General features: G+C 43.1%; 1 protein-coding gene across 1 annotated transcript in view; it reads left to right on the forward strand.

The window, feature by feature from the left end:
• Positions 1-850: 850 nt before the first annotated feature.
• LOC128473704 (multidrug and toxin extrusion protein 2-like) overlaps positions 851-25,711 on the forward strand; it is a 46,584-nt gene continuing 21,723 nt past the window's right edge. The window contains exons 1-6 of the mRNA XM_053455957.1: positions 851-1,006; positions 1,513-1,614; positions 5,474-5,542; positions 16,438-16,586; positions 22,147-22,189; positions 23,632-23,676. Of these exons, the coding sequence (XP_053311932.1) occupies positions 851-1,006; positions 1,513-1,614; positions 5,474-5,542; positions 16,438-16,586; positions 22,147-22,189; positions 23,632-23,676 (564 nt within the window). The remainder of the gene's footprint in view (positions 1,007-1,512; positions 1,615-5,473; positions 5,543-16,437; positions 16,587-22,146; positions 22,190-23,631; positions 23,677-25,711) is intronic.

Below are 25,711 nucleotides of genomic sequence, written 5' to 3' on the forward strand. Positions count from 1 at the left end.
TAAATTAGATGAAGATGTGTTGCTTAACTCCTCTTCCTCCGGCTCATAATCTAAATCCAGGTCATCAACATTAAGACATGGGATGTATTACTGAAAACTGGACGAAGAAAGAAGACACGGCCAGAAGCGGATGAAGGAACGAAACAGAAGACCAGGAAGAGACAAGGGAATAAGTAGAGGAAAAGAAGACAGGTGGTAGATAAGAGAGTGCAAATAAGTGTGACGGAAAAAAACAACAAAATGTTAGGAAAATTTGGAACTCTCTGCTTTTGTTTCGTTGGGGTCCCTCCTCATTTTCGGACATTCTTATAAATTGACAACATTGGCAAATATTGTTCAAATTAAAATTTGTACAAATCAGAAGCCCTTGCAATGTCCCCACCTAACCCTGTCATGTCCCCACCAGCTGCTGTCATGTTCCCACCAGCCCTGCTCTCCCAGATGCTGTCATGTCCCCAATTCCTTCACAACCCCCCACGCTGTCATGTCCATACAGCCCCTGTATTGTCCCCACCAGCCCATTATAAAATAATGAAATAAAAGAAATAAACTACCAAATTAATTATCCTAAGCCCACTACTGATGACAGTACGCAAATTAATAACATTATATTTTGTATTAGGGTAATAAGTGTTGATGCTAAATAATTATAATTAGTAAAAATGTTACTGTTATTTAGGGGTACTTCTAGATGCTTAGCTATTTAAGAAGTTTATAACCAGCCCTGCACTCTCCACCTCCTCCACCTCTAAGGCCGTTTCTAAAAGTGGGCGGGTCTGCCGCTGTCACACATATAGCGGGGATGATTGACACTTGCACACACTGCGCTGGGTCCGCGGGGTAATACGCAATGGCCGGAGTGGAGTCCGAAGGCGGAGCGGAGCGGCCAGCGGAGAGCTCGCCTCTGACAGGAAAGCCTAGCTGGCTTCCCCGGTGCCTTCTCCGGCTGCTGCCTGCTGGATTCGCGGGTGAAGTTAAGGAATTATGTGCAATGGCGTTACCCATGGTGAGGGAATGAGGAGGTATCGTTTATATCTAAATGTATGTTAATATCTGCGGAATACGAGTTTATTTTTAGTGCCTGCTTTGCACAACGTGATCTGTCATGTGTGGAAAGTCAACAGACAGATCTGTAATTTCATGAAAAAAAAACGTGTGGTAGGAAATCGTGCATAGAGAAAGTGTGAGAATAACACATGGAGAACATTTAAGGGACTTAGCAAAATCATCTATTAATAAAACGCCACATTCTATATAATTGTAAAATAATATATAATTATACAATAAACAGTGAGATTACATATATATATATATATATATATATATATATATACAGAAAGGAGCAGCATTAGGTTTCATGTACTATAGGTTTAATGGAATGTGGAACATATACTACATCTACTAAACCTACTAAAAGCATTGATATTTCCCATTGTAAAATCACATATTACAACAGACCCCCCCCCCCAAAAAAAACACTGATCAAAACTTTAATTTCATGCTTTTTTCCAGTTCCTGTCTAATAGTTTGGTGTTCCTGGTGAATATAGTGAGCTCTATTTTCTGTGGACATTTAGGCAAAATTGAACTGGACTCCGTGATACTCGCTATTGCTGTAGGTATATTATTTGCTATTATTCTTACAATAATTTGGATTTGTCTATTTGCAGTTTGCTCTGTCTCTCATTTCCTCGACATGTAAAGTATGTTTTTTTGTAGCCAGTGGATTAGTATAACATTTAAATCCTTTCACTGCAATAGCTAACCCATACATTGAAAATTGCTATTAAATGAATATATTATGTATAAATAGAAGGAGGGAGGCAGCCACTGGCCTAGGTGCAATTGCAAACCATCGGCCCCTGGGGCATCTTCCTAGCCAATGCTTCTGTCTATTACTCTCTTTTACACTTTTATTATTATTAGTATAACAGCACAACCCCAGAGCAGCAGCAAGGTGTTTAACGTTTAATGTTGTTTTGCTTCTTTCTGCAAGTTATTGGGCAATCCGTACAAGTAGCATTTTGCTATTTTAACCCCTTAAGGACCGGGCTCATTTTTCGTTTTCTACCCTGTGGGACCGAGGCTGTTTTGACACTTTTGTGGTGCTTGTGTTCAGGTGTAATTTTCTCCTCACCCATTTAGTGTACCCACATAAGTTATATATTGTTTTTTTCAGGACAAGATGGGCTTTCTTCAGATACCATTATTTTGATCGTATCATCTTATTTACTATAAAAAAAAAATAAAAAAAACATGGTGAAAAATTGAAAAAAAAGACATTTTATGACTTTTATTTGAAAAATCTTTTACTCACCTAAAAAAGCAAGTAAAAAAACTAGCTAAATAGATTCTACTACTTGTCCTGAGTTTAGAGATACCCAATGTTTTTATGTTTTTTTGCTGTTTTTTGTACGTTATAGGGCAATAAGTACAAGCAGCGTTTTATGATTTCCAAATCTTTTTTAACAAATCTGCTCAGTCTGCCTCCATCTCCTCTTTGGAACATCTTTGAAGCTGGTTAACTCAATTTAACCCATTCAAACCAAATATTTTTGAAAACTAGACACCCCAGGGTATTCCAAATGCTGTTATTTTAACCCTTTCCATGCACCAATTATACAACTACACTTTGTCAAACTTTGTAATAGTAATTTTTTTTATTTTTTTTTCCACACAAATTGTACTTTAGTTATAGATATACAGGTTCTGGTATATGTCACTATCAAACAACACCCCAATGTGTGTTCAGGAACATCTCCTGAGTACAGCGATACCCCACATGCATGGGTTTGTCAGATTGTTTGGCTGGTAAAAGGCTACTTTTGGGGCATGCGTAATTCAGGTGGTCATTTGGTCATTCTGCCTCCATCTCCTCTTTGGAATATCTTTGAAGCCGGTTAACTCAATTTAACCCATTCAAACCATATATTTTGGAAAACTAGACACCCCAGGGTATTCCGAATGCTGTTATTTTAACCCTTTCCATGCACCAATTATAGAACTACACTTTGTCAAACTTTGTAATAGTAATTTTTTTCACACAAATTGTACTTTAGTTATAGATATACAGGTTCTGGTATATCTCACTGTCAAACAACCCCCCAATATGTGTGCAGGAACATCTCCTGAGTGCAGTGATACCCGACATGCATGGGTTTGTCGGGTTGTTTCAGATTTAAAATGCCACATTTGGGAAGTGCGCTTTTTTTCTCCATTTTGGTCAGTCTGTACCTATGCCCTATCTGTGAGCTAGGCCACTCCAATTTACCCCATCAGCCATTTTTTTTATATATTAGACACCCCTTGGGTATTTGAAGTGCTTTTATTTTAACTCTTTGAGATTTTTGAGAAATTTTAGCACTTGCTCAAAATAATAAACTTTATTTTTTAATTTTTTTTATTTTTTTAATACTTTTTTTATATTTTTTTACACATTTTGCTGGTACTGGATGGTTCATCTAGTGACATCACTGCATAATTATTTTTAAATGTTAGCACATTTTTTTTTTTTTTTTCCATTTTTTTTTTTATTTTTTTTTGAATATTTTACTAATCACATAGTGATTAGAAAGCTGGGCTCCATTGACTTGCATGGTTGAATGCAGTACCTGTATTCAACCAGCAAGTGGAGCCAGTTCTCTAGAGGGTCTGGAGACCATCTAGCAAACTTTTTCTTGTTTGTTTTTTTTTTTTTTTTTTTTACAGAGCGGCGGCCATCTTACTTGATGGCGAAGATCACCGGCAGCGGCGGCTGTGACCGCTCTCCGGAGCGGTCACAGCCCACCTAAAGGTAAGTGTTTGGTGTCGCTGGATGCCTCCTGATCGAGGCATTTCAGCGACACCATTTAAGTTTAGGAGGCGATCGTTGATCGCCTCCTAAACGCTTTTAAAACGGGCGTCCGCCGCCATACAATGTATGGCGGCTGTTGACGCCCCGGGGAGGGGCCAGACATGGCCCCCGATGCCGATCTCGGCCTTGCTGAATGCCTCGACATCGAGGCATTGCAGCAAGGCCGTTTAAGCGAAGAAAGTGATCCTTGATCACTTTCTAAGCTTATTTAACTTTTTGACGGTTCAGGACCGTCAAAGGTCATTTAGTGACCTTCTTGTCATGACGGTCCTGAACCGGCAAAGGTCGCGAAGGGGTTAAAACCATTTTTTTCCAAAGCCGGTCATTCTGCCCCATGTTCTATTTCAGGTATCTTTGAAGCCGGCCAATTAAACTTACCCCATCAAACCAAATATTTTTGAAAACTAGACACCTCAAGGTATTTCAAATGCTGGTATTTTAACCCTTTCCATGCACTACTTCCACTACTACCCTTTGTTAAACTTTGTGGTAGTAATTTATTTTGTGGTTTTTTTTTTTCACTAAAAGTGCGCTTCGGGTATGGATTTACAGCTCCTGGTGTATGTTACTTTCAAACAAGAACCCAATATGTGTTCAGCAACATCTCCCGAGTACAGGGACACCCCCCGTGCATGGGTTTGTCGGGTTGTTTGGGAGTTAAAACGCCACATTTAGAACTTTTACATCTGGTCCTGCTGCCCCCATGTCCTAATAGGGCCATCTTTGAAGCCGGCTAATTCAATTTACCCCATCAAACCATATATTTTTAAAACTAGACACCCCAATGTATTTCAAATTCTAGTATTGTAACCCTTCCCATGCATGAGATTCTACCACAAGCCTTTTCCAAAGTTTGTGGTAGTATTTTTTCACTCAAATTGTAGTTTGGGTATAAACAACACCCCAATGTGTGTTCAGCAACATCTCATGAGTACAGTGATACCACCCATGCATGGGTTTGTCTGGTGTTTGGGGTTAAAAGGCCACATTTGAGAATTGTGCTTTTTTCCATTTTGGTCAGTCTATACCTATGACCTATTTTTGAGCCCGGCCACTAATATTTACCCCATCAAACCATTCATTTTTTTAAAATTTGACACCCCTTCAGTATTTGAAATGTGTTTACTTTAACTCTTTCCATGTCAAGATTTTTGAGAAGATACAGCGCTAATTTTAGCACTTGCTCATAATAATAAACTTTTTTTTTATTTTATTTATTTTGTTCTTTTTGGACTTTTTTTTTTACATTTTGCTGGAACTTGATGGTTCCTCTCATGCATAATTATTTTTAAATGTTACCACTTAAATATTTTACTAATCACATTGTGACTAGAAAACTGGTTTCCATTGACTTGAATGGTTGAATGCAGTACCCTCAAGAGCAGGGCGTCCAACAAAAAATTGCATATTGTTTTTTTTTTTATCTGATTAATCGATTAATTGAAAATAATCGTTAGTTGCAGCTCTAAAAATATTGTCTATTAAGTTGCTTGTTCACTAGGTTTCAGCCTTCCTACCAGCATTTATGAATGACATGCAGCACCTTGCATTAGAATATTAATAAAATGTCTTAGAGAAATGGATTTGAATGATGCCTACCCATGTTTCATTTGACTTGCAGGTCATAAATGTTACTGGTATGTCTGTGGCTGCAGGCTTGTCCACTGCTTGTGATACACTCCTATCTCAGGTATGGTGAAAAGAAATAACATCATGGAGCTCTATAATACATTCACTGGAATCAATTGGGATTGTCACATTGGCTTTTCATTAGTAATCCAAATGTAGTCTGATACATTCAGAGTTATCAGGAGAAATGCTGTGAACCTGTTGAAATAGAGTAGCGTTGCCTCCTTGTTGGCTTTGTAGGTAGATATATAGGAAGCTGACCTGAACCCATTGGGCAATTATGTAAGCTTTATCGACTGTGTAAATTATCGCACTTTTAAATCAATATGTATACTAAACTAGGTTATTATGCAGAAATAACTTAACAATGCAAAGGCACAGAGAATGGTAAGTTCAAACCATGGAAAACCCTGCACCGAAAGCTATTAGTTGAGCTGAGCAGTGTGTCCAAGCTCTAAAATAGATAGATTTTTCCACGTACAGTTCAGACCATAATAATTCATCTAATGTCTACTAGATCTGTCTAAACTCAATGTAGGCACCATACAAGAAATAATAAAACACACTACACATGTGCAATCAAGCAAAATAAGATGCAGCGAGGACATTTAACCCTCCCAATGCTGCCACTCTGTTTCAAATTCTGTAAACAATAGTCTTCAGTAAATATTAATAAGAAGAGGTACATGTTTCTAATCAGAGTTGACTGTGTTATTGTGGGAATTCTGCCAGCTCAATAATTGGGCTCTTGTATTTTATTATTGATGTGACAGAGTATCCAAAATAAATCTAGAACCTTAGCCAATTCAATAATTTGTCTCTTCTGAGCTACTATTGAGCTGGCATAGGTCCCAGAATAAGTTTGAGGATGCAGTCAACTGATGTAGTCAGTTTGCTGGGTCAAGGAATCCTCTTGTATATGGCCTTTGATCTCTTTGGCGGTTAGGAGGCTTTGCTGTTCCCACAGCAGATGTTGTGGTGATATGGTCGTTTCTGGTTTATGTAAATTTTGACTGAGAACACTCATGTTGTGCATACTGTCAGAAGCACCGGTTTGCTCTGTACAGAACAAAAATTCTCTGCAATTCTTGGTGACACTTGATAGATTCCTCCTCCAATCACCTTTGCCAAAGCCCCATACTCCATCCAAATCCAGAAATGTTTCGACTAATATCCTGGGGATTTTCACCTACAGTCGCTGAGACTCTTCTTCTCCGCTGAAAGAAAGTCACATATCTTTGATATTTGAAGACCTTAGTCTTGAATTCTTTATTTCCTTCAAGATGGCCTCGATCGTGGCTATCAGCACTCTGCTGGGTTTGGAATTGGCTTTGCTTCAAACTTTAGAGAATTTTCTAAAGCTCTTGTCAGAATTAGACCTCACCATGTGATTAAGATGGTCCATTTGGATCTTACATTGGTTCTTCAGAGACGTAGTCTTCCTCTATTTGAGCTCTTGCAGACAGTTTCTCTTCATCTACATTCATTTAAACAGCCTTCCTGATTGCCATCACATCAGCAAGAAGTATTAGTGAACTTCAAGCCTTCTCCATCAAAGAACCTTTTCTATGTTTTTTTTTCAGATAAAGGGATTATTTTGCTTCCTCAAGAATCTGCTCCTGAAATTTAATCTGCGTTTTACAAACAGCAGATTATTCTCCCCAACTTTTTTCTTCAAACGAGTCTGCGGAAGAAGAATCCTTACATACCTTGGATTTGAAGAGATGCCTTACTATCTATTTAGAGAGCGCAAAGGAGTTCAGGAAATCATATAGTTTATTTGTGGCCTCATCTGGAGTCAAGAAAGGCCTGCATGTTTCTAAATGTACCATTGATATATGGATCATCTTGGCCATCTGAACTACCTACGCATCTGCTAGCATGACTCCACTCACATGTATTAGAACTCATTCTACTTGTGCTGTATAAACCTCTTGGGTGGTAAAATGCATGACATCACTTGAGGAAGTCTTCACACATTTGTTCATCACTGTAGAATTGCTGTTCAAAAATGAGCTAGCCCAACAATTCCTATCTTATACTAAGTATAAAAACAGACTTCATACTTCTTGCTTTGTAAAATTAAATTACAAATTACTTGAAAGAGGCTTTAAAAATTATTATAGGAGGGGCGTGTCCAGCCGCCGAGGAAGATGGCCGCATAATCTCCCAGCTCCGCCGCTGCTCGCCCTTTTTCAGCCTGAAACCTATCTTCAATTGCCTTTTTTCTTACCATGGGTCGCAATAAGAAGCAGCCCGAGGACCCTTCTACGCCGAGTGCCCGCTCGCGTTCGACTTCTGCCTCCCTGCGGGAGTATTTTCGCACTCCTGCTGACCTGGCCTCACAGGCCTCTGGGGACCGCGAGGCACAGTCTCCCGCCAGCTCGTCCTCATTTGAGGATGGCGTCGCAGCGCCACCTCCACCACCTCAACCTCTCACGCCTGAGGTCCGGCACTTGTTCTCCTCCGCTCCATGGCGTACGGATTTCTCGACGCTGATCCTCGAGCTTAAACAGGTGGTGAGGGACGAGGTTTCCGCGCTGCGGACCGATTTAACTTCCCTGGAGCGCAGGGTGGTGGCTCTGGAGGACACCTCCTCGACTCAGCACGACGCTGCACAACAGGCTCAACGTGATACTCACCAGTTTCTCCGGTACCTGGGGAATTTCAGTCGCCGTATTGAGGACCTGGATAACAGGGGCCGCCGCCATAACGTCAGGATCCGAGGTGTTCCTGAGTCTGATGCCTCTGAAGATCTGCCTACGCTGCTGTCGTCCCTGATCTCCAGCCTTCTTGGTCGCCCGTTTGTTGCTGCTGAGGCTCTGGACCGTTTTCACCGGGCCCTGCGGCCCAGAGGTAATCCATCCGGCCCTCCGAGAGACACGTGCCACTTCACGGACTATACCCTCAAGGAGTCTGTCATGACGCGTGCTAGGGAGGTGGGCTCGTGGCCTTGGCAGGGGCATCAGATCACCTTCTACCACGATCTCTCCGACCTCACCCTGCAGGTGCGGCGGGCCCTGCGGCCCTTGACTACTGAGCTCCAACGTCTGCGCATCTCTTACCGGTGGGGGCACCCCTTTGCCCTGGTGATACGCCATGGCAACACCTCCCTTACGCTGCGGTACTACCATGAGCTTCCCGATGTTTTACGGGCGCTTGACCTGCCTTCTCTGCACGTCCCTGACTGGACTTTCCTGGGCCTCGAACCTAAGGGAGGGCCGTTATGTCCTCTTTTGCCCTACCGCTCACGCGGCACCCTGCGCCCTCGACCTAGGAGAGCTCCGCTGGACTCTGATGCGCTCCCGGGAGCCTTGTCTTCCCTGCGGGCACGCTCTGCTGAGGAGTGATCGTGACTGTTTTCTGCCACGTTGGCTGTTTTCCTGAAGGGTATCGGTTCTCACACTGTTCGGTCCACCCGGGTGCTTGTTTGGCCTTCTGGTCCTTATGCCCTAAATGCCTTACTGCTGTTTTCGCACTTGTGTTGATGCCTTCGCAATTCGTTCATTACGTTATTTTTTTTTTTTTTTTTTATTTTATTTAATTTATTTATTTTTATTATTTACCTTTTAATAATTATTGCTATTTCTCTCACACACATACGCATGTACATCTCTCTATACACACGCCTCTTTACGCGCAGCTGCCATTGCTCCTCTTTCCTGGCCCTTGGACTCTCCCTAGTTTCTCTAGAGGGCGCTACATTCCTCCACTCGGGGCTGGCAGCCTGTTTTTATGCACACACATGTCTCTGGACGCTTGTCTTTCTACATGTCTACTTTATGTATTTTTTATACTTGGTGACACATTTTCAGTTCTGCGCTCCCCTTCTCGGGGCTCGCTGCCCATTCTCGCACACTCACACCTACCTCTGTACACTTGCTCCTTGCTGTGTGCTTGTCTATTTATGTCTATACATATCTATATACTGACGGTCTTATTTTTTTTTTTTTTTTTTTTTTTTTTTGCCTCTCCACGCACCTACACCTGTACACATGTCTCCATTCACAAGCCTCTCTACGCACGCTGTGCGTGTATCCGCCTCCGATGCGTCGTCGCTTTGGTGTTAGGTGGTTGTGTGGGATTACATTTCTTTCCCTAGTTTCTCTCGGGGATACTGCATTCCTCCACTGGGGGCTGGCAGTCTGATTCCATGCACTCACATATGCCTGACCACGTGTATTTCTATATGTATAATTTCATTTATATTTTAATTTTTTTTTTTTTTTTTTTTTTTTTTTTTTCACGCACCTACACCTGTATACGTATCTCAATCTACAAGCCTCTCTACACCCGCTGTGCATGTGTCCGCCTCTGAAGCGTCGTCGATTTGGTGTTGGGTGGTTGTGTGGGAGTTCATTTCTTTCCCTGATATCTCTCGGGGGTGCTGCATTCCTCCACTGGGGGCTGGCAGTCTGCTTCCCCACACACATATAACTGACCACGTGTATTTCTATCTGTGTAATTTTATTTATTTATTTTTTAATTTTTTTTTTTTTTTTTTTTTTTGTTTTGCCTCTCCACGCACCTACACCTGTACACATGTCTCCATTCACAAGCCTCCCTACGCACGCTGTGCGTGTATCCGCCTCCGATGCGTCGTCGCTTTGGTGTTAGGTGGTTGTGTGGGATTCCATTTCTTTCCCTAGTTTCTCTCGGGGATACTGCATTCCTCCATTGGGGGCTGGCAGTCTGCTTCCATGCACTCACATATGCCTGACCACGTGTATTTCTATATGTATAATTTCATTTATATTTTAATTTTTTTTTTTTTTTTTTTTTCTTTCACGCACCTACACCTGTACACGTATCTCAATCTACAAGCCTCTCTACGCCCGCTGTGCATGTGTCCGCCTCTGAAGCGTCGTCGATTTGGTGTTGGGTGGTTGTGTGGGAGTTCGTTTATTTCCCTGGTATCTCTCGGGGGTGCTACATTCCTCCACTGGGGGCTGGCAGTCTGCTTCCCCACACACATATAACTGACCACGTGTATTTCTATCTGTGTAATTTTATTTATTTATTTATTTATTTATTTATTTTGTTCCGTGTTCAATGTGGTGCCTCCACACGTCTCTCCTCGCACCTGGGGGGCTTTTTGTGCGCCGTCTCTCTGGCTGCACTATTCTCGCCTTAGTGGCCTGTTTTATATACATTGTCACTGTACCCATGATTGTCTTCACTTGTATTTATGCTGTTCTGTATTTCTAGGTTATACTGTGCTAGGTTCTACTCAGGTTTCCTTGCCGCGCCGGTATGTTTGCGGGTAGCGGTGGGGAGGGTTTTTCTTCCTTGTCTGGTTGCTCGTCTCCCCGCACGTATCGCCTTTTTTTTTGTCGATTCGGCCCCGCCTTCCCTTTCTGGGTGGTGGTTTCCTTTTTGCCGTCTCGGCAGGCGTCGGGTGTGTTTCGGTCCCCTACTTGGGGCTCCTGTTCCTTCCCTCGGCCCCCCCCCTTTTTTCCTTCCTCTCTTCCCTCTCCCTTCTCCCTTTCTCCTTAGCCCCCCCACCCCCCCTCTTTTTTTTTTTTTTTTTCTTCCCTTCCCTGTACAATGTCGCCTGCTAACGCGACAAAGGCCTTCACATTTCTCTCTATTAATGCCCGGGGTCTCAACACCCCGGAGAAACGTTCGCATCTGTTAAACGATTTGCGCAGGGAAAAGGTTGATGTAGCCTTTATCCAAGAAACGCATTTCTACAAAGGTAAAGCCCCTAGGCTTTCTAACCGGTTCTACCCAACCGGTTTCTTTAGCTCTAACCCTGCCGCGAAGTCGAAAGGAGTTGCTATCCTTCTCTCTAAGTCTTTACCCTTTCAGGAGCTAGGTGTTTGCGCTGATCCAGACGGGCGTTATCTGTTTCTTAAGGGGACTGTCGCGACCCAGACGTATACTTTTGCTAACCTTTACCTCCCTAACCGAGGCCAGCATGTGTCTTTGAAGCGGATCATGACTCGACTACAGGACTTTGCTGAGGGGATTCTGGTGTTGGGGGGTGACTTTAACGTGGCTCTCCACCCTTCTATGGACACCTCATCTGGCCATTCTCGCGTCCCTCACCGGGTCCTCCGTTCTATTCTTTCTCTGCTCTACTCTTACCGCCTTGTTGATTGCTGGAGGGCTCTGCACCCCTCTGAAAGGGACTATACTTTCTTCTCCACCCCTCATAACTCTTATTCACGTATTGACTACCTCTTTGTTCCCTATCAGCATGCTGTCCTTCTGCGCCGGGCTGCTATTGGATTGACGACGTGGTCTGACCATGCCCCTGTGATACTATCCATGTCCTCGCCTCTGACTCGCCCCGTGGAGCGCTCCTGGCGTTTGAATGACGCTATTCTTTCTGATGAGGTGGTGAGCGACGAGACTTCTCAAGCCTTATCCCTTTACTTTAGTGAAAATTTGTCCCCCGAGGTCCCGGCGCTTACGGTGTGGGAAGCTCATAAGAGTGTGATCAGGGGTCATTTTATTCGGCTCTGCTCCCAGCGAAAGAAGGCAGCGGGGAGGGAGATCAGCTCCTTGGGCGAGCGTATCGCGGTGCTCGAACAGGCCCATAAGACCTCTCTGTCTGGAGACGTCTTACAGCAACTTACGCTTCTTCGTGGGCAGCTGGCCACGATCCTTAACGCTAAACACCACTGTTCTTACTTGCGTAACAAAGCACTGTTTCGTGAGCATGGCGACAAGCCTGGCAAGTTTTTGGCTCGTGCCCTCCGTGACTCCCGCCGCCTTACCTATATCCCTAGAGTCCGATCGGCTGATGGCGGTCTGCACCTCCTCCACTCGGATATCTCGCGGAGTTTCCTCGATTACTATACGGGCCTTTACAATCTCCCGCCTTTGCCTGGCGACTCCTCCCCATCCGCCGACCGTCCGGGGTTGTCTGCCTATTTGGACCGTACGGTCCGTACTGGCATCCCTGTAGCCGCTGCGGAAGCGCTGGACGCCCCCATTTCGCTTCCTGAGTTCGTTCAGGCGGTGAAATCCTCTAAAACCGGGAAGTGCCCGGGACCCGACGGCTTGCCCTTGCGGTATTACTCTCGCTTCCGTGACACCCTAGGCCCTTTCTTTGTTTCTGCCTTCAACTCCATCCTCGAAGGGGGCCAGATTCATGCGCATACTTTGACGGCTTCCATCTCCCTCATCCCTAAAGATGATAAGGACCCGGAGCAGTGTGGCAGCTACCGCCCCATTTCGCTCCTCAACTCTGATCTGAAGCTCTTTGCGAAGATCCTCGCTACGCGCCTGAAGCCGTTGCTGCCCACTCTGGTCCACCCGGACCAAACTGGTTTTGTACCGGGCCGTGAGGCCCGGGATAGCACGATTCGTGCGCTTAATTTGTTGCACTATGCGAAATTAACCTCTACGCCTACTGTCTTTCTCTCGACTGATGCGGAGAAAGCTTTTGACAGAGTGGACTGGTCGTTTCTACTGGCTACTCTTCGCCATATGGGTTTTGGTCCGGGGTTCCTCGCCTGGGTCAGCTCGCTCTACTCTTCCCCCTCCGCGCGCCTTCGTATCAACGGCTCTTTATCGGACGCGTTTCCTATCCGCAATGGGACCCGCCAGGGCTGTCCCTTATCGCCAATGTTATTCGTGCTCTCCCTAGAGCCCTTACTGCAGGCAATACGGTTGAACCCCGATATTACGGGGCTGCAGGTGGGCCGCACTTCTCATAAGATCTTGGGCTATGCGGACGACCTCCTTTTTGCGGTTTCTCAGCCTCGGATCTCTCTTCCTTCTATATTGCGAGAGCTCCGGCTGTATGGTGCGCTCTCCCACTTTAAGATAAACATGGCGAAATCAGAGATCCTTAATGTCACCTTGCCCTCACAAGATTGCGGTGCTCTGAGTGCTCTTTTTCCTTTCAAATGGTGTAGCTCGAAGTTGAGATACCTGGGCGTCTGGCTGTCCGCTGATCTTACTCAGCTCTATGCTCATAACTTCCTTCCCCTGCTGACGTCTTTGCGTTCTGATCTGCGCCGCTGGGCTGGGCTTGCGATCTCTTGGCTCGGACGTATTAATACCATTAAAATGACTGCTATGCCCCGGCTATTATACTTGTTTCAAACTCTCCCGATCCACGTTCCTCTCTCCTTCTTTGCCACTGTCCGCTCCACTTTTATTCGGTTTGTGTGGGGGCGCCGCTCCCCTCGCATTGGCTTCCGTACGCTGATCCTCCCCAAGTCAAGGGGGGGCCTTGCGCTCCCCTGCCCTCGTACTTACTATAGAGCCTGCCACCTCCTCCGGGTTTTGGAGTGGGTGCATAGCCCGTCTCAGAAGCAGTGGATTGGCGTGGAGGATGCTCTTTTGGGCTTTCCTGCCCGGTCCCTACCTTGGTTGGCGGTTTCTACGGCGGGCAGGCAGGCTTCGGGTCATCCATTTATCAAGGCGACGCTTCGTGTCTGGCACTCCCTGCTGCGAGGCACCACGCTGTCTACCGTCCCTTCGCCGCTCACACCGGTTCGAGATAATCCGGATTTCCCGCCAGGCATGGGTGTCGACCTCTTCCCCTCTGCGACAGTGGTAAGGGGCGCTGGTATTCGTGCTTACCTGTCTCGAGGCGGTCTTGCGCCTTTGGGGGACCTAGTGGCCCCGGGGTCCCCGACCCTAATGGCTCGATTCCGCTATTCGCAGCTTCGTCACTTTTTTCAGTCCTTGAGTCGGCCTCATCATGTCCTTAGGGACCTTACCGCGTTTGAGCGCCTCTGCGTTGCCGCCTCCCTTCCTGCTCATGGCGTCTCCCTTCTTTATGGCTTCCTTCTGTCAGCCTTGTACCCCGCTCCTCCCTCTTTTATGGGCAAATGGGAGTCTTCTCTGAGCATGGTCTTCTCGGTGGCTCAGTGGGAGAAGATGTGTGTCCTTGCACACCGTTGCTCCATCAGCAATAGGGACCAGGAAATGTCCTATAAGCTCCTTGCACAGTGGTACCGCTCTCCTGCTTCCACTGCACGCTATAATCCTGCTGTGTCTGACGCGTGTTGGAGGTGCGGCTTTTCCCCTTGTTCTATCCTTCACCTTTGGTGGGACTGTCCTGACATACGCCCTTTCTGGACGACTGTGCACTCGTATTTGAGCTCCCTCTCGGACGATAATATCCCCTTTACCCCAGAGTTTTTGCTCCTCCATCACATGCCTTACCCGATTTCTTGGTATAAAGCCTCTGTGATTCGCCACTTAGTGACTGCAGCGAAAGCCCTGATCCCCTTACACTGGGGTGATCCTGCCCCCCCCACGATACGGGAGTGGTTTCAGCGCGTTGAGAGGGCGCGGACCCTTGACGAGCTGATGTGTTCCGCCTCGGATGCGACAGCTAAGCACCTGCGCACCTGGTTCTATTGGATGCGGCTCCTTTCTGATTCTCCGGTCAGCTCCTTATTTGAAGAGCCTCCTGTGTGACCGTCGCACATTCGTACTGGGCCTTCCCACCCCCCCCACCCCCGTTTTTTTGTTTTTTTTTTCTTCTTCCTTTTTCTCCTCCATCCTTCCACGTCCCTCCTCCCTCCTTCCGCATTCCTCATACCCCCCCTCCTTCCTCCTCACTCCTCCCCCTTTCCCCCTCCTTTTGGGAGATCCTGCACCTGGCCGTGTTCTGTATTCTCCTATGTGATCTGCTGATATACCTTGTCCTATTTGTTTCGTGGGGATGTCGCCTCATCACGTTCCCTGTCAGTTTTCACTAGTGTGCTCCTAAAACTTGTTTTTCTGTCGTCGCGCGTTCTATGCTGTGTTGATGTAATGCTGCTACCTGCCTACTGCGTAGGTTGGGACGCCGTGACTCTGCTCGTATGGAATGCTGCGGCTGTGCCTCGCATTCTTGTTGATTTCCCGAGTTATTGTGCTACTGTATGCCGACTGTTGTAACCTCTTGAATGCGGTATTGGTGCCTGTGTTCCCTAATTTCCCTTCCCCGATTTTTCCTTTCTGTATCCCTGCACCCTTGAAACTTGAAAATTTCAATAAATATTGATTTACCCTAAAAATTATTATAACATTAAACATCCACAGTTCATTTAGTAATACTGCTATATTCTAGTCTCCTGAAAATAGTTCTAGTAAGGGCAGAAATGCATACTGCTATCTATCAGTGTATAGTTATCACCATTGCATTATGTTATGTGATGAAGGTCTGCACACTCAGGAGAGAGATAAATATCAGGAGGCTTCTTAAATAGTTTTCCTATACCCACCCCCTGAATACTCAGACCTGCCCTCAAATGTAATGTCTGCTTCCAGGTGACCATTTGGTTGTTAGGGAAAGGGGGAGAGACAGGTTAGCCATGTGCTCCTTTTGTCTGGCTTATACTGGTTTGTTTACCTTATGGTCTTCCTTGCATTATGATTGACCACCCCTGTATATCCATACAGCCCTGGCGTAGGTCTAGGCCAGAGTAATATTAATATTGAATTGTTAACCATTTGGAAGCACCACCATACCTTTAAATGTTATTAGCGAGAAGAATGATCTCTTTGGAATAAATATCCTGGAAGCAGCTATTTTCTGTTCTTGACCCCTATTATTTTGGTTTGTGTCACCAGGAATTGCCAAGACTTTAAGTTCTGAGCTTTTTTCATTCTGATCCTTGGTGACACGCTCATTCCCTCTCTTCATTTTCTATTTCTTTTTTGAGACTTTTGTTGTTTGATAAACTATTTCTGCACACAAGTATTTCTACTTGAATGGTCTTTGTAACCCTGAGATGAGGGGTTTTATTCTTCTCGGAGTCCTGCACTATATCAGGTACCTGTCACTTGGGATCAACAGTGAAAACGAGCTGTATTTCTCGACTAAATTAAGTCAGGAGCATTGAATGGAGCCAAATATCCATGCCAAATGAATCCATTACAAAAAATGTAACCATGTATATCTTTCTAAAGTTTTTTAATCTGTATAAAAATCAAATACCATGTTTGGTTTGTGCGTTTATTTAAACGTTTGGTTTTTTCTTTTACAACTTTTCTTAGACATATGGCAGTAAGAATATGAAACGCGTTGGGGTTATTTTACAGAGGGGGATTCTGATCCTATTACTGTTCTGTTTTCCCTGCTGGGCCATCTTCATTAACACTGAAAACATCCTTCTGCTCTTCAGACAGAACCCCATAATCTCCAGGTTAGCATTGTGCTACAAATGTATAATATAACTGCCCAACACAGTCTATGATGTATAATTAATTGACAAGCAAACAAACCAATGTTAAATATATATTTGAATGACAAAATAACATGAAGCAAAATACCATGTATTAATATATTTTTATTCAAATAGAAAGTAATTCCTGTTTTTTTTTCTTTAAATAACTAGTGTTGGTAGTTCTTTCTACTATTGTTTAATGCATAAACTGTTTTCTATGTTTCTACTTTTAACAACACTAAAAGCTGGAGGTCTCATTTCTTGTGCCTTAGATACCATAGACCAGAGGTAGCAAAAAGATGTTGTTGAACTGCATCCCCTATGATCCTCTGTTAGTTGTTAGAACTGTTGAAATTCTAGATCAACAAAAACTGATCTAGGTTTCAAAGGCTCCCTATTGGTCCCTATTGATCTAGGTTTCAAAGGCTCCCTATTGGTTAATACTGTTACAGAAAAAACCCATAAATGTCACCTTCAGTATTTGACATATAGATGTAACCTCCAGCAATGAATTCTGCAACCCTCTGAAGCATTTTCTGTCAGGAATTTTCACCGCTCACCAGGAACAGCAAGATCACCAATTCTCCATGAAACAACAAATAGAACCGAATGGATATTATTAATCGATTGTGTGAAACTTGATTGACAGATGGCACACTCACACCTTGGCATAACCACAGTAAACTAAGTATTTCAGTTACCACTGTCTTCCACGTCTCCCAGCAATCACCACCCTCCAAGGATGCCCTGTGACAGGGGAAAGGGGTGTATTAAGGAATGGGTCGGCAAACAGACTTAGGGTGGTCTTTACGAAAGAGTAAACTATGCTCAGGGGCCCATCCACTGCTGGCCCTTTTTCCACTGATTGTTGTTCAATGACCTGGTTGACTGCTATGTATTAGAGAATAGATGGAAGCAAAGAAACCTCTAAATAAGATAGATCCCACCTCCCATTGTCTCAAATGTTTTGTCCCATGGAAACTTTCTGTCTGGAATCTGAACAAAGAGTGCTTCCCCTTATAAGAGGAAAAACGTATTATACATTGGATCAAAACTTTTGTTACTATGTACTGTGTGGTATATTTGTAGCCTTAATTATTCTAACACAGCGTTTCTAACTATGTTGTGATTGGTCCATGGAACAGGCAGCCTAATATGGGTAAGGGCTAAAATGAACATTCTGCCTGAATTATGAAAAGGGTAATGGGAATTGTAGCCCCCAAAAGTTGGTGTACGAGAGGTGCAAAATCTTGTGGACATGTGTATTTTCTACCAATGTTTTGTTCCTTACTGCAGTTAGCTCCTTCTAATCTGTGTTTAGGACTACATAATATTGTGTACCACCACCTACATGGGCTGCCTGTGCAGTCTACATGTATGTACAACCACACAGCTATTAGATACATTTATTAAAAGGGAGAGTGATAGCTTCAACCCCTTAGGGACAGTAATATTAAGGGACTGTTTTGCAGGGACATTATATAGATTGTCACTTTCAATGATAATTCCTGCTGTAATTGGAAGGGCTTTTTTCTGCTGCCTGCTTGGAAGTCCAGGCAGACCAGCAACATCCAGGAAAAGCTGTGGAGCTGTCATTTAGATTTAACTCTGCAATCCCCAGTTTACCGAAGATCGCGTCCCAGCTGCCATTGGCAGCTTTAGGGAATTCAAGGAGGGTATATAACTGTCAATCTCCCTCAGTCTGGGTCTCCATGCAAGATCTCACCTCGTGGAACTTCAATGATCATGAGAACGGTGGAGAATCAGCCCAGAGCTACACAGGAGGATCTTGTCAATGATCTCAAGGCAGCTGGGACCATAGTCACCAAGAAAACAATTGGTAACACACTACGCTGTGAAGGACTGAAATTTTGCAGCGCCTGCAAGGTCCCCCTGCTCAAGCAAGCACATGTACAGGCCTGTCTGAAGTTTGAACATCTGAATGATTCAGAGGAGAACTGGGTGAAAGTGTTGTGGTCAGATGAGACCAAATTCGAGCTATCTGGCATCAACTTGCCGTGTTTGGAGGAGGAATGCTGCCTATGATCCCAAGAACACCATCCCCACTGTCAAACATGGAGGTGTTTTTCTGCTAAGGGGACAAGGTATTTAAAAATGGGTTGTGGATGGGTATTCCAGCATGACAGTGACCCTAAACACTTGGCCAAGACAACAAAGAAGCACATTAAGGTCCTGGAGTGGCCTAGCCAGTCTCCAGACCTTAATCCCATAGAAAATCCCTGGAGGGAGCCGAAGATTCGAGTTGCCAAACATCAGCCTCGAAACCTTAATGACTTGGAAAGGATCTGCAAAGAGGAGTGGGACAAAATCCCTCCTGAGATGTGTGCAAACCTGGTGGCCAACTACAAGAAACGTCTGACCTCTGTGATTGCCAACAAGGGTGTAAGGTCTTGGCTGGGATGCGATGGAGACTAATGGCAGGGTGGTTAGGCAAAAAGGGTTCAGGCAAAAGCGTAGCCGAAGGCAATCCAGGTCGGGTCAGGCAGCAGAGGAGCAGTACGAGAAATCAAGCCCAGGTCAGGAGAGAGTAGGAGAATCCAATGGACAAGCTGAGATCAAAAACCAGGAGAGCATGCAATACTGAAAAACGGACACTAGAGGGGGATTATAAGACGACCCCCCAAAATCTGAATATTAACTTAGGAAAAAAAGAAAAAGCCTGAATATAAGACGACCCTAAGGAAAAAAGTTTTACCAGTAAATGTTAGTTCATGTAAACTATTTTTTTTAATAAAAGCTATGATTGAGAAAAATATTTTTTTTGTTTTTATTTACTTGTATTTTCCAACCTGTCCCCCAGTTACGCACATCTGCCCCCAGGCTTGCCACACCAATTTGGCACTGGGGCCCATGATATGCCTTTTAACCCTCTATATGCCACTGTGCCCCATGGTATGCCTTTTGACCCCCTATGTGCCACTCTGCCTCCAGAAATGCCTTACACTCCTATATGCCACTCTGGCATTTAGGGGGTTAAAAGGCATATTATGGGGCAGAGTGGCATATAGGGAGGTATAAGGCATTTCAGGAGGCAGAGTGCTCTATTAAATGCCCCCTTAACGCCACTCTGCCTCCTGAAATGCCTTATACCTCCCTATATGCCACTCTGCCCCATAATTTGCCTTTTAACCCCCTAAGTGCTAGAGTGGCATATAGGGGTATAAGGCATTCCAGAAATGCCCTATGCCCCCATTTAACACACACACACACACACTTACCGGTGCTTCCAATTTCCTGCTGTATTGCCGGGGCAGCGGGTTGACGTCTCCTTCCGCTGCAGCCGGAAGGAGGTGGAGTTGGCAGCGGGGGTATGTCTGCGTCCGTCGCGCATACCTTCCCCGGCTGTCAGAGATCAGAGTTCCCGGCACCGGTGCGGGGAACTCTGATCTCTGACAGTCGGGGAAGGTATGCGCGACGGACGCAGACAACCCCCGTTGCTAGCCACACCTCCTTCCGGCTGCAGCGGACGTTGTCTACCCGGATCGCGTAGACGTCAACCCACTGCCCCGGCAATACAGCAGGAAGCACCGGTAAGTGTGTGTGTGTGTGGGGGGGTGTTAAATGGGGGGGGGACAGGAGGATCCAGGTCCCCTGCATTTGTTCTGAAAAAAAACCTCGTCTTATAATCGAGCAAATACGGTACAAGTGCCTACTGCAGTAGGTGCACAGGTTTTATGGTGTGGAAGATCCCAGACCCGCCCCTCTGCATCATCTGGCTCCTCCCCCCACTATAGACTGCTATGGCACTAACTTGGGTAGTGCTATGCTAGGGCACCACCAGCCCCCTCCAATGAAGACACCGCAGCAGATGCCTGGACACGCCCCCTGCCGGCTGTAACACCGAGGCACTCGCACCTCGTGGTACGCGAGGTACTGGAGGCCAGGGATGCGGACTAGGACATGGTGGCACCGACCCCCAGGAGGTAGAGACCCCCTGCGTAGAGTGGTAGTGGGGCCAGGGGCCTGACAAAGTGTTTTCCACCAAGTACTAAGTCACGTTTTGCAAAGGGGTCAAATACTTATTTCAGTAAAATGCAAATCAATTTATTTTGATTTACAATGGATATTTTTGTTATTCTGTCTCTCACTGTTCAAATAAACCTACCATTAAAATTATAGACTGATCATGTCTTTGTCAGTGGGCAAATGTACAAAATCAGTAGGGGATCAAATATTTTTTTCCTTCACTGTATATATATATATATATATATATATATATATATCATATATATATATCATATATATATATATATATATATACAGTATATAATGTTTACATGTATCTTAACACAATCTTTGGATGACGCACATAGACATTTCGCTGAGTATGTCATACTCACACATACAATAGTGTTGCAAAAGCCGAGGGTTAATGTGGTTATTCCCTGTTAGTACCGTATAATCTGAGATTATATTTCAGTGTGTGATTATTCTGAACAGTAAAAGAGAGAGAGAGAAGAGTGGACAGCAAAAGATTAAGTGAGAAAAGAGGCAGAGAGGGACATAATTAAGTAGATGTCGAGGCAATAAATTCAACACTTCTACATGTTTTTCTGAATACAAGCTTAATTTCTGTCTCAGGCCAGTTTGTAAAGAGGGGAAAAGTACAAAGCAAAACCAAGCTAGTCAGGCTTCTCTACTCCATTAGGATTTCGGTCCTCTTAAATTCCTGATTTACCACATTCTTTATCTTAAAGCCTTTCACATTTAATAATACTAGAAGAGAGACAAAAAAGAGTAAGATGAAAGAAAAAAGAATCAATTTTTTAGCCTACTCCACCAAAAAATCCTTTAATTTATTGCCTCGAAATCTACTTAATTATGTCCCTCTCTGCCTCTTTTCTCACTTAATCTTTTGCTGTCCACTCTTCTCATGTAAGATAAAAATTCTTGTTATACTGTAGAATTCAACACTTCTATATGTTTTTTCTGAATACAAGCTTAATTTGTGTCTCAGGCCAGTTTGTAAAGAGGGAAAAGTACAAAGCAAAGCCAAGCTAGTCAGGCTTATCTACTACATTAGGATTTTGGTCCTCTTAAATTCCTGATTTACCACATTCTTTATCTTAAAACCTTTCACATTTAATAATACTAGAAGAGAGACAAAAAACAGTAAGATGAAAGAAAAATTTTTTATTTTAGCCTACTCCACCAAAAATCCTTTAATTCTACAGTATAACAAGAATTGTTATCTTACATGTGCAGTTTCACAAAGAACTCTCAAAGTTTCCAGGTGGGAGTTCATCCTTGATTTGTGGTCTCTTTTAAATCTTTGATATTAAAGGTTTGAAATACATAGATTTTCAAGAATTTACATTGTGAGACAAATGTGTTTAGGTTTCATTGTGGCCCTTTTTGATCATAGTGCTAGATTTTGATTAGTCTGTAGATATATACCTGACTCTTTTTTTTATTCTTTTGAATTGATGTGTATTTATATGTTCTGTTAATTAAAATACAAACATTGATTAAGGTTTAAAGTACATGACTGTGGGTCACAATATGATTTCTCTTCTAGGTTAACACAAACCTATGTGATGATTTTTATCCCGGCTCTCCCAGTAAGTGTCTACTATAAACAGCAACATAGACATGTTACCACAAGTAAACTTAAAAATGATAGAGGAACTGCCATTTTCTGCACATAAAATTCTTGCACCTCTGTTTGTGACATCTTTACTTCTTTTGTGTGTTACACAACCCCCCTTTTCCAATGTTCTTTCTCACCCTTTAGTCTCTCTTCTGCCTGCTTCTTGCAGTTTCTTTTTCCTAGATCTCCCTTATTCATGTCTCCCTCACTGTACTGCGCACCCTGAAGTTATGTCCACGGGAAGGTGGACGTAACTTGAGGAGATGATATACCCAGGAGGGATCCCCGATTGCTGCCTCTGCTAGCCGATTGCACATATTGTGATCATCAATGCAAGTCTATAGAGCCTTGCTTGCTGATCACGGTGTGATCAGTGCAGGGGAGATCAGAGGGAAAAGAATGAGAAACAAAATTTCTCCCTCACAAAAGGGTGAGCGCTTTTTGTTTCCGAATGTTGTCCAAACAGGAAGGGCAAGAACCTAAATTCATTTTCCATTTGCACAATATGGGTGCAAGGGGCAATATCGTGCCCAAAAAAATGCAGACTTGTGATATCATCCTTTCGGACAGCTGTGAAAAGATTATGTAAAAGTCACACTAATGGGTACTTAAATTACATAAAATGTGTTTACAAATTATAGTTTGTAAAATAATTACATTATTCTTCTAAATATTCTTACAAAAAAGTCAGAAAAGCCCTGCTATCCACGCCTCACGCGATCGGCATTTAAAAATGTAACAGCTTTTCGGCTTTCATGCCGTAAGCTGTTACAGGACGATCGGACAGCACAATGCCGGCTTTTGTTGTCAGGGGGGAGTCTCCCGTGCAGCGGCAGGGATGTGTCCCTGCCACTGCAAGAAGGGCTGGACGTACCGGTACGTCTATAGGGGATTCTTGGGATGCGTTTTTTGGACGCACCGGTACGTCCATAGGGGACTGAAGGCGTTCAAACAATGTAATGCAGTCTTTTAGGATTAATATTCGGAACATGAGCTACGGGTTACCCGTTATCACTAGGCTATCTGAAAATATTTTGTTTGTGTATTCTAATGCGTGGAATTAGAGCTGTATAATCTTATAAACAAGCTAAGTATTCAACAGTCAAAACAATATGTTTAAAAATCACTGTATTTAGAACACACAACTGTATTTTAACCATGCAACACTCAGGCAATTTGTAAAAAAAAAAAAAAACCCCACTAATAGCAAAGTGATATTTACATTTCAAATAAAATGGAAAATCTTTGCATTCTTACAAAGAAGTTTACTTTTACCCAGTGGAGGATACAAAATTGTGTTTGCAGGTTGTGCAATTTAAGGAATGCATGAATTGAAGAATTGTATTTTATGAAGAGGCGCACCACTTTTATTGTTTTACCTTTTTATGTGTCTTGTCTGGTTTATTATTTCAGGCTGTGTCCCTCTATCAGCTGCAAGCACGTTATTTACAAAATCAGGTATGTGTTTATACAGTCATATATTTTTGTTATATTTTGTCAGAATTATTATAATTATATGCATAATAGCACCTTATATTGTTGCTTACATATTTGCAACTACCCAAGAAGTTTTATGGTATTCATTTTAATTTTATTTTATTAGCTTGATTTTATTCTGATGAACTTCCTTTATCTGTAGAGCTAGAGGCTGCCATTGTTGGTTATGTGATATTTTGAATGACCATCGCTACTCAAATCGCTACCTATCTATAGCATATACATGTAGGCTGGGGTTTCAAAAATTATAAATTGCCACCTACCAAGTTTGGATTTTCTAATTAGGTTAATTTTAATACTTTGGTTTATTGAAAACTATAGGTTAAATTGCAAAATGTATCTAACTAATGAAAGTATTAAATTGGATCTCCAGAGTTAAAGTTTTTTCCAATCAGTGTAATTGTTTTGGAGTGAATTAATTCAACTCTGGGAAGCTGAAATCTTTTATTTTACCATCAGCCAATCAATGTTCTATTCCAACACACACATCCCACTCCTACAAAAGCCCTCAACCATTTTTTATTTTTCATTCCGGTTACATAAATTAAAACAAAAAGGTAATTACTGAGTACAAATGATACTCCAAATAAACACTCAGCACTTCAGAAAGTGAGAAAAGAAGGTTTTTTTGCAACGCAGCTCACCAAGAATCTTTGTCTAGCCATAATAGCAGTGTAAAATGATGTGGCTTAATAAGGGTGTCAATACTTTATATACATAGAATCAGCATCTCATAATGGTACATTATACATTTCCAACAATGTGTCAAATATTTAAAAAAATCATATATCAGTTAAGCAACATCGAATATTAAAGCATTTAATAGTTAATTAACATTGTGTACAAAAATATATTATCACATATCATAGATAAAACAATGTGTGAAAAACTGTAATTATTTAAATTATACGCAGCTAAAATCAAAATATTTGCAACAATGTACAGTATTGAGCAAATGTTTTAGGCATTTGTGAAAAAATGCTGAAAAGTAAGAATACGTTTCTCAAATAAATATATTATTTCTAGAAATGAATAAAAATCAAAGTGAATTAATAGAAGAAAAATCTAAATCAAATCAAAATTTGGTGTGACCAATCTTTGCCTTCAAAACAGCATCAATCCTTCTAGATACACTTGCACATAGTTTTCTAAGGAACTCGGCAGGTAGATTGTCCCAAACATCTTGGAGAACTAACCATGGTTCTTCTTTGGATTTGGGCTGCCACAGTTGCTTCTTTCGCCTTATGTAATCCCATCCAGACTCAATGATGATGAGATAACGACTTTGTATGGGCCATATCATCACTTCCAGCACGCCTCGTTCTTTTTTAAACTTGTTTGATTTTCCCAAACAACTGGTCAGTGCCTCCATACAGATCTGTCTGTGCCATCTTTGCCCTCAAACAGCTTGTCAGTATCCCCAAACAGCTTGCCAGTTCCCCCAAACAGCCTGTCTGTGCCATCTTTGCTCCCAAATAGCCTATCTGTGCTTCTGCCCACACCAGTTTCTTGCAGGAGTGTTGTGTTTCTTTTCGTCCACACCTAGTATCTTTAAATGGTCAAACAAGTGGTCGCAGGGGTCCGTGACAGTGACCATGATTGTAAGTGCAAATACAGTCTATCGTAGCTGTTACTAATTTGCATTCTTAAATGCTATCACGTGCATCCTCACTAACGTAATACAAAAACCCATTAGTTACCCAAAGGTCACAGTATACCCAAGGGCCTCATAACTTAATAAACCTCTCAGAAGCACAAATAACTACATTTCTTCTAAAGCTCTATAAGAATCTCTATGGCAACCTCAACTGTCACAGGGTTCCCCCTTTTCCATTATACTGTATAGCAAATCCCAATTTGGTAGCAATAAAAAATTGTATAGCAAGTTTCTTCCAGAATCTTGCATTTTTTTCTAGGAAAGAAATGTTATGAATCAAGCTACTTTAGGTTGTTTCAAAATACACCTCTCAAGATTAATTTTGAAAATACTGGACCA

This window comes from Spea bombifrons, chromosome 2 (genome assembly GCF_027358695.1).
Source record: "Spea bombifrons isolate aSpeBom1 chromosome 2, aSpeBom1.2.pri, whole genome shotgun sequence".
In the NCBI taxonomy this organism is placed as follows: Eukaryota; Metazoa; Chordata; class Amphibia; order Anura; family Pelobatidae; genus Spea; species Spea bombifrons.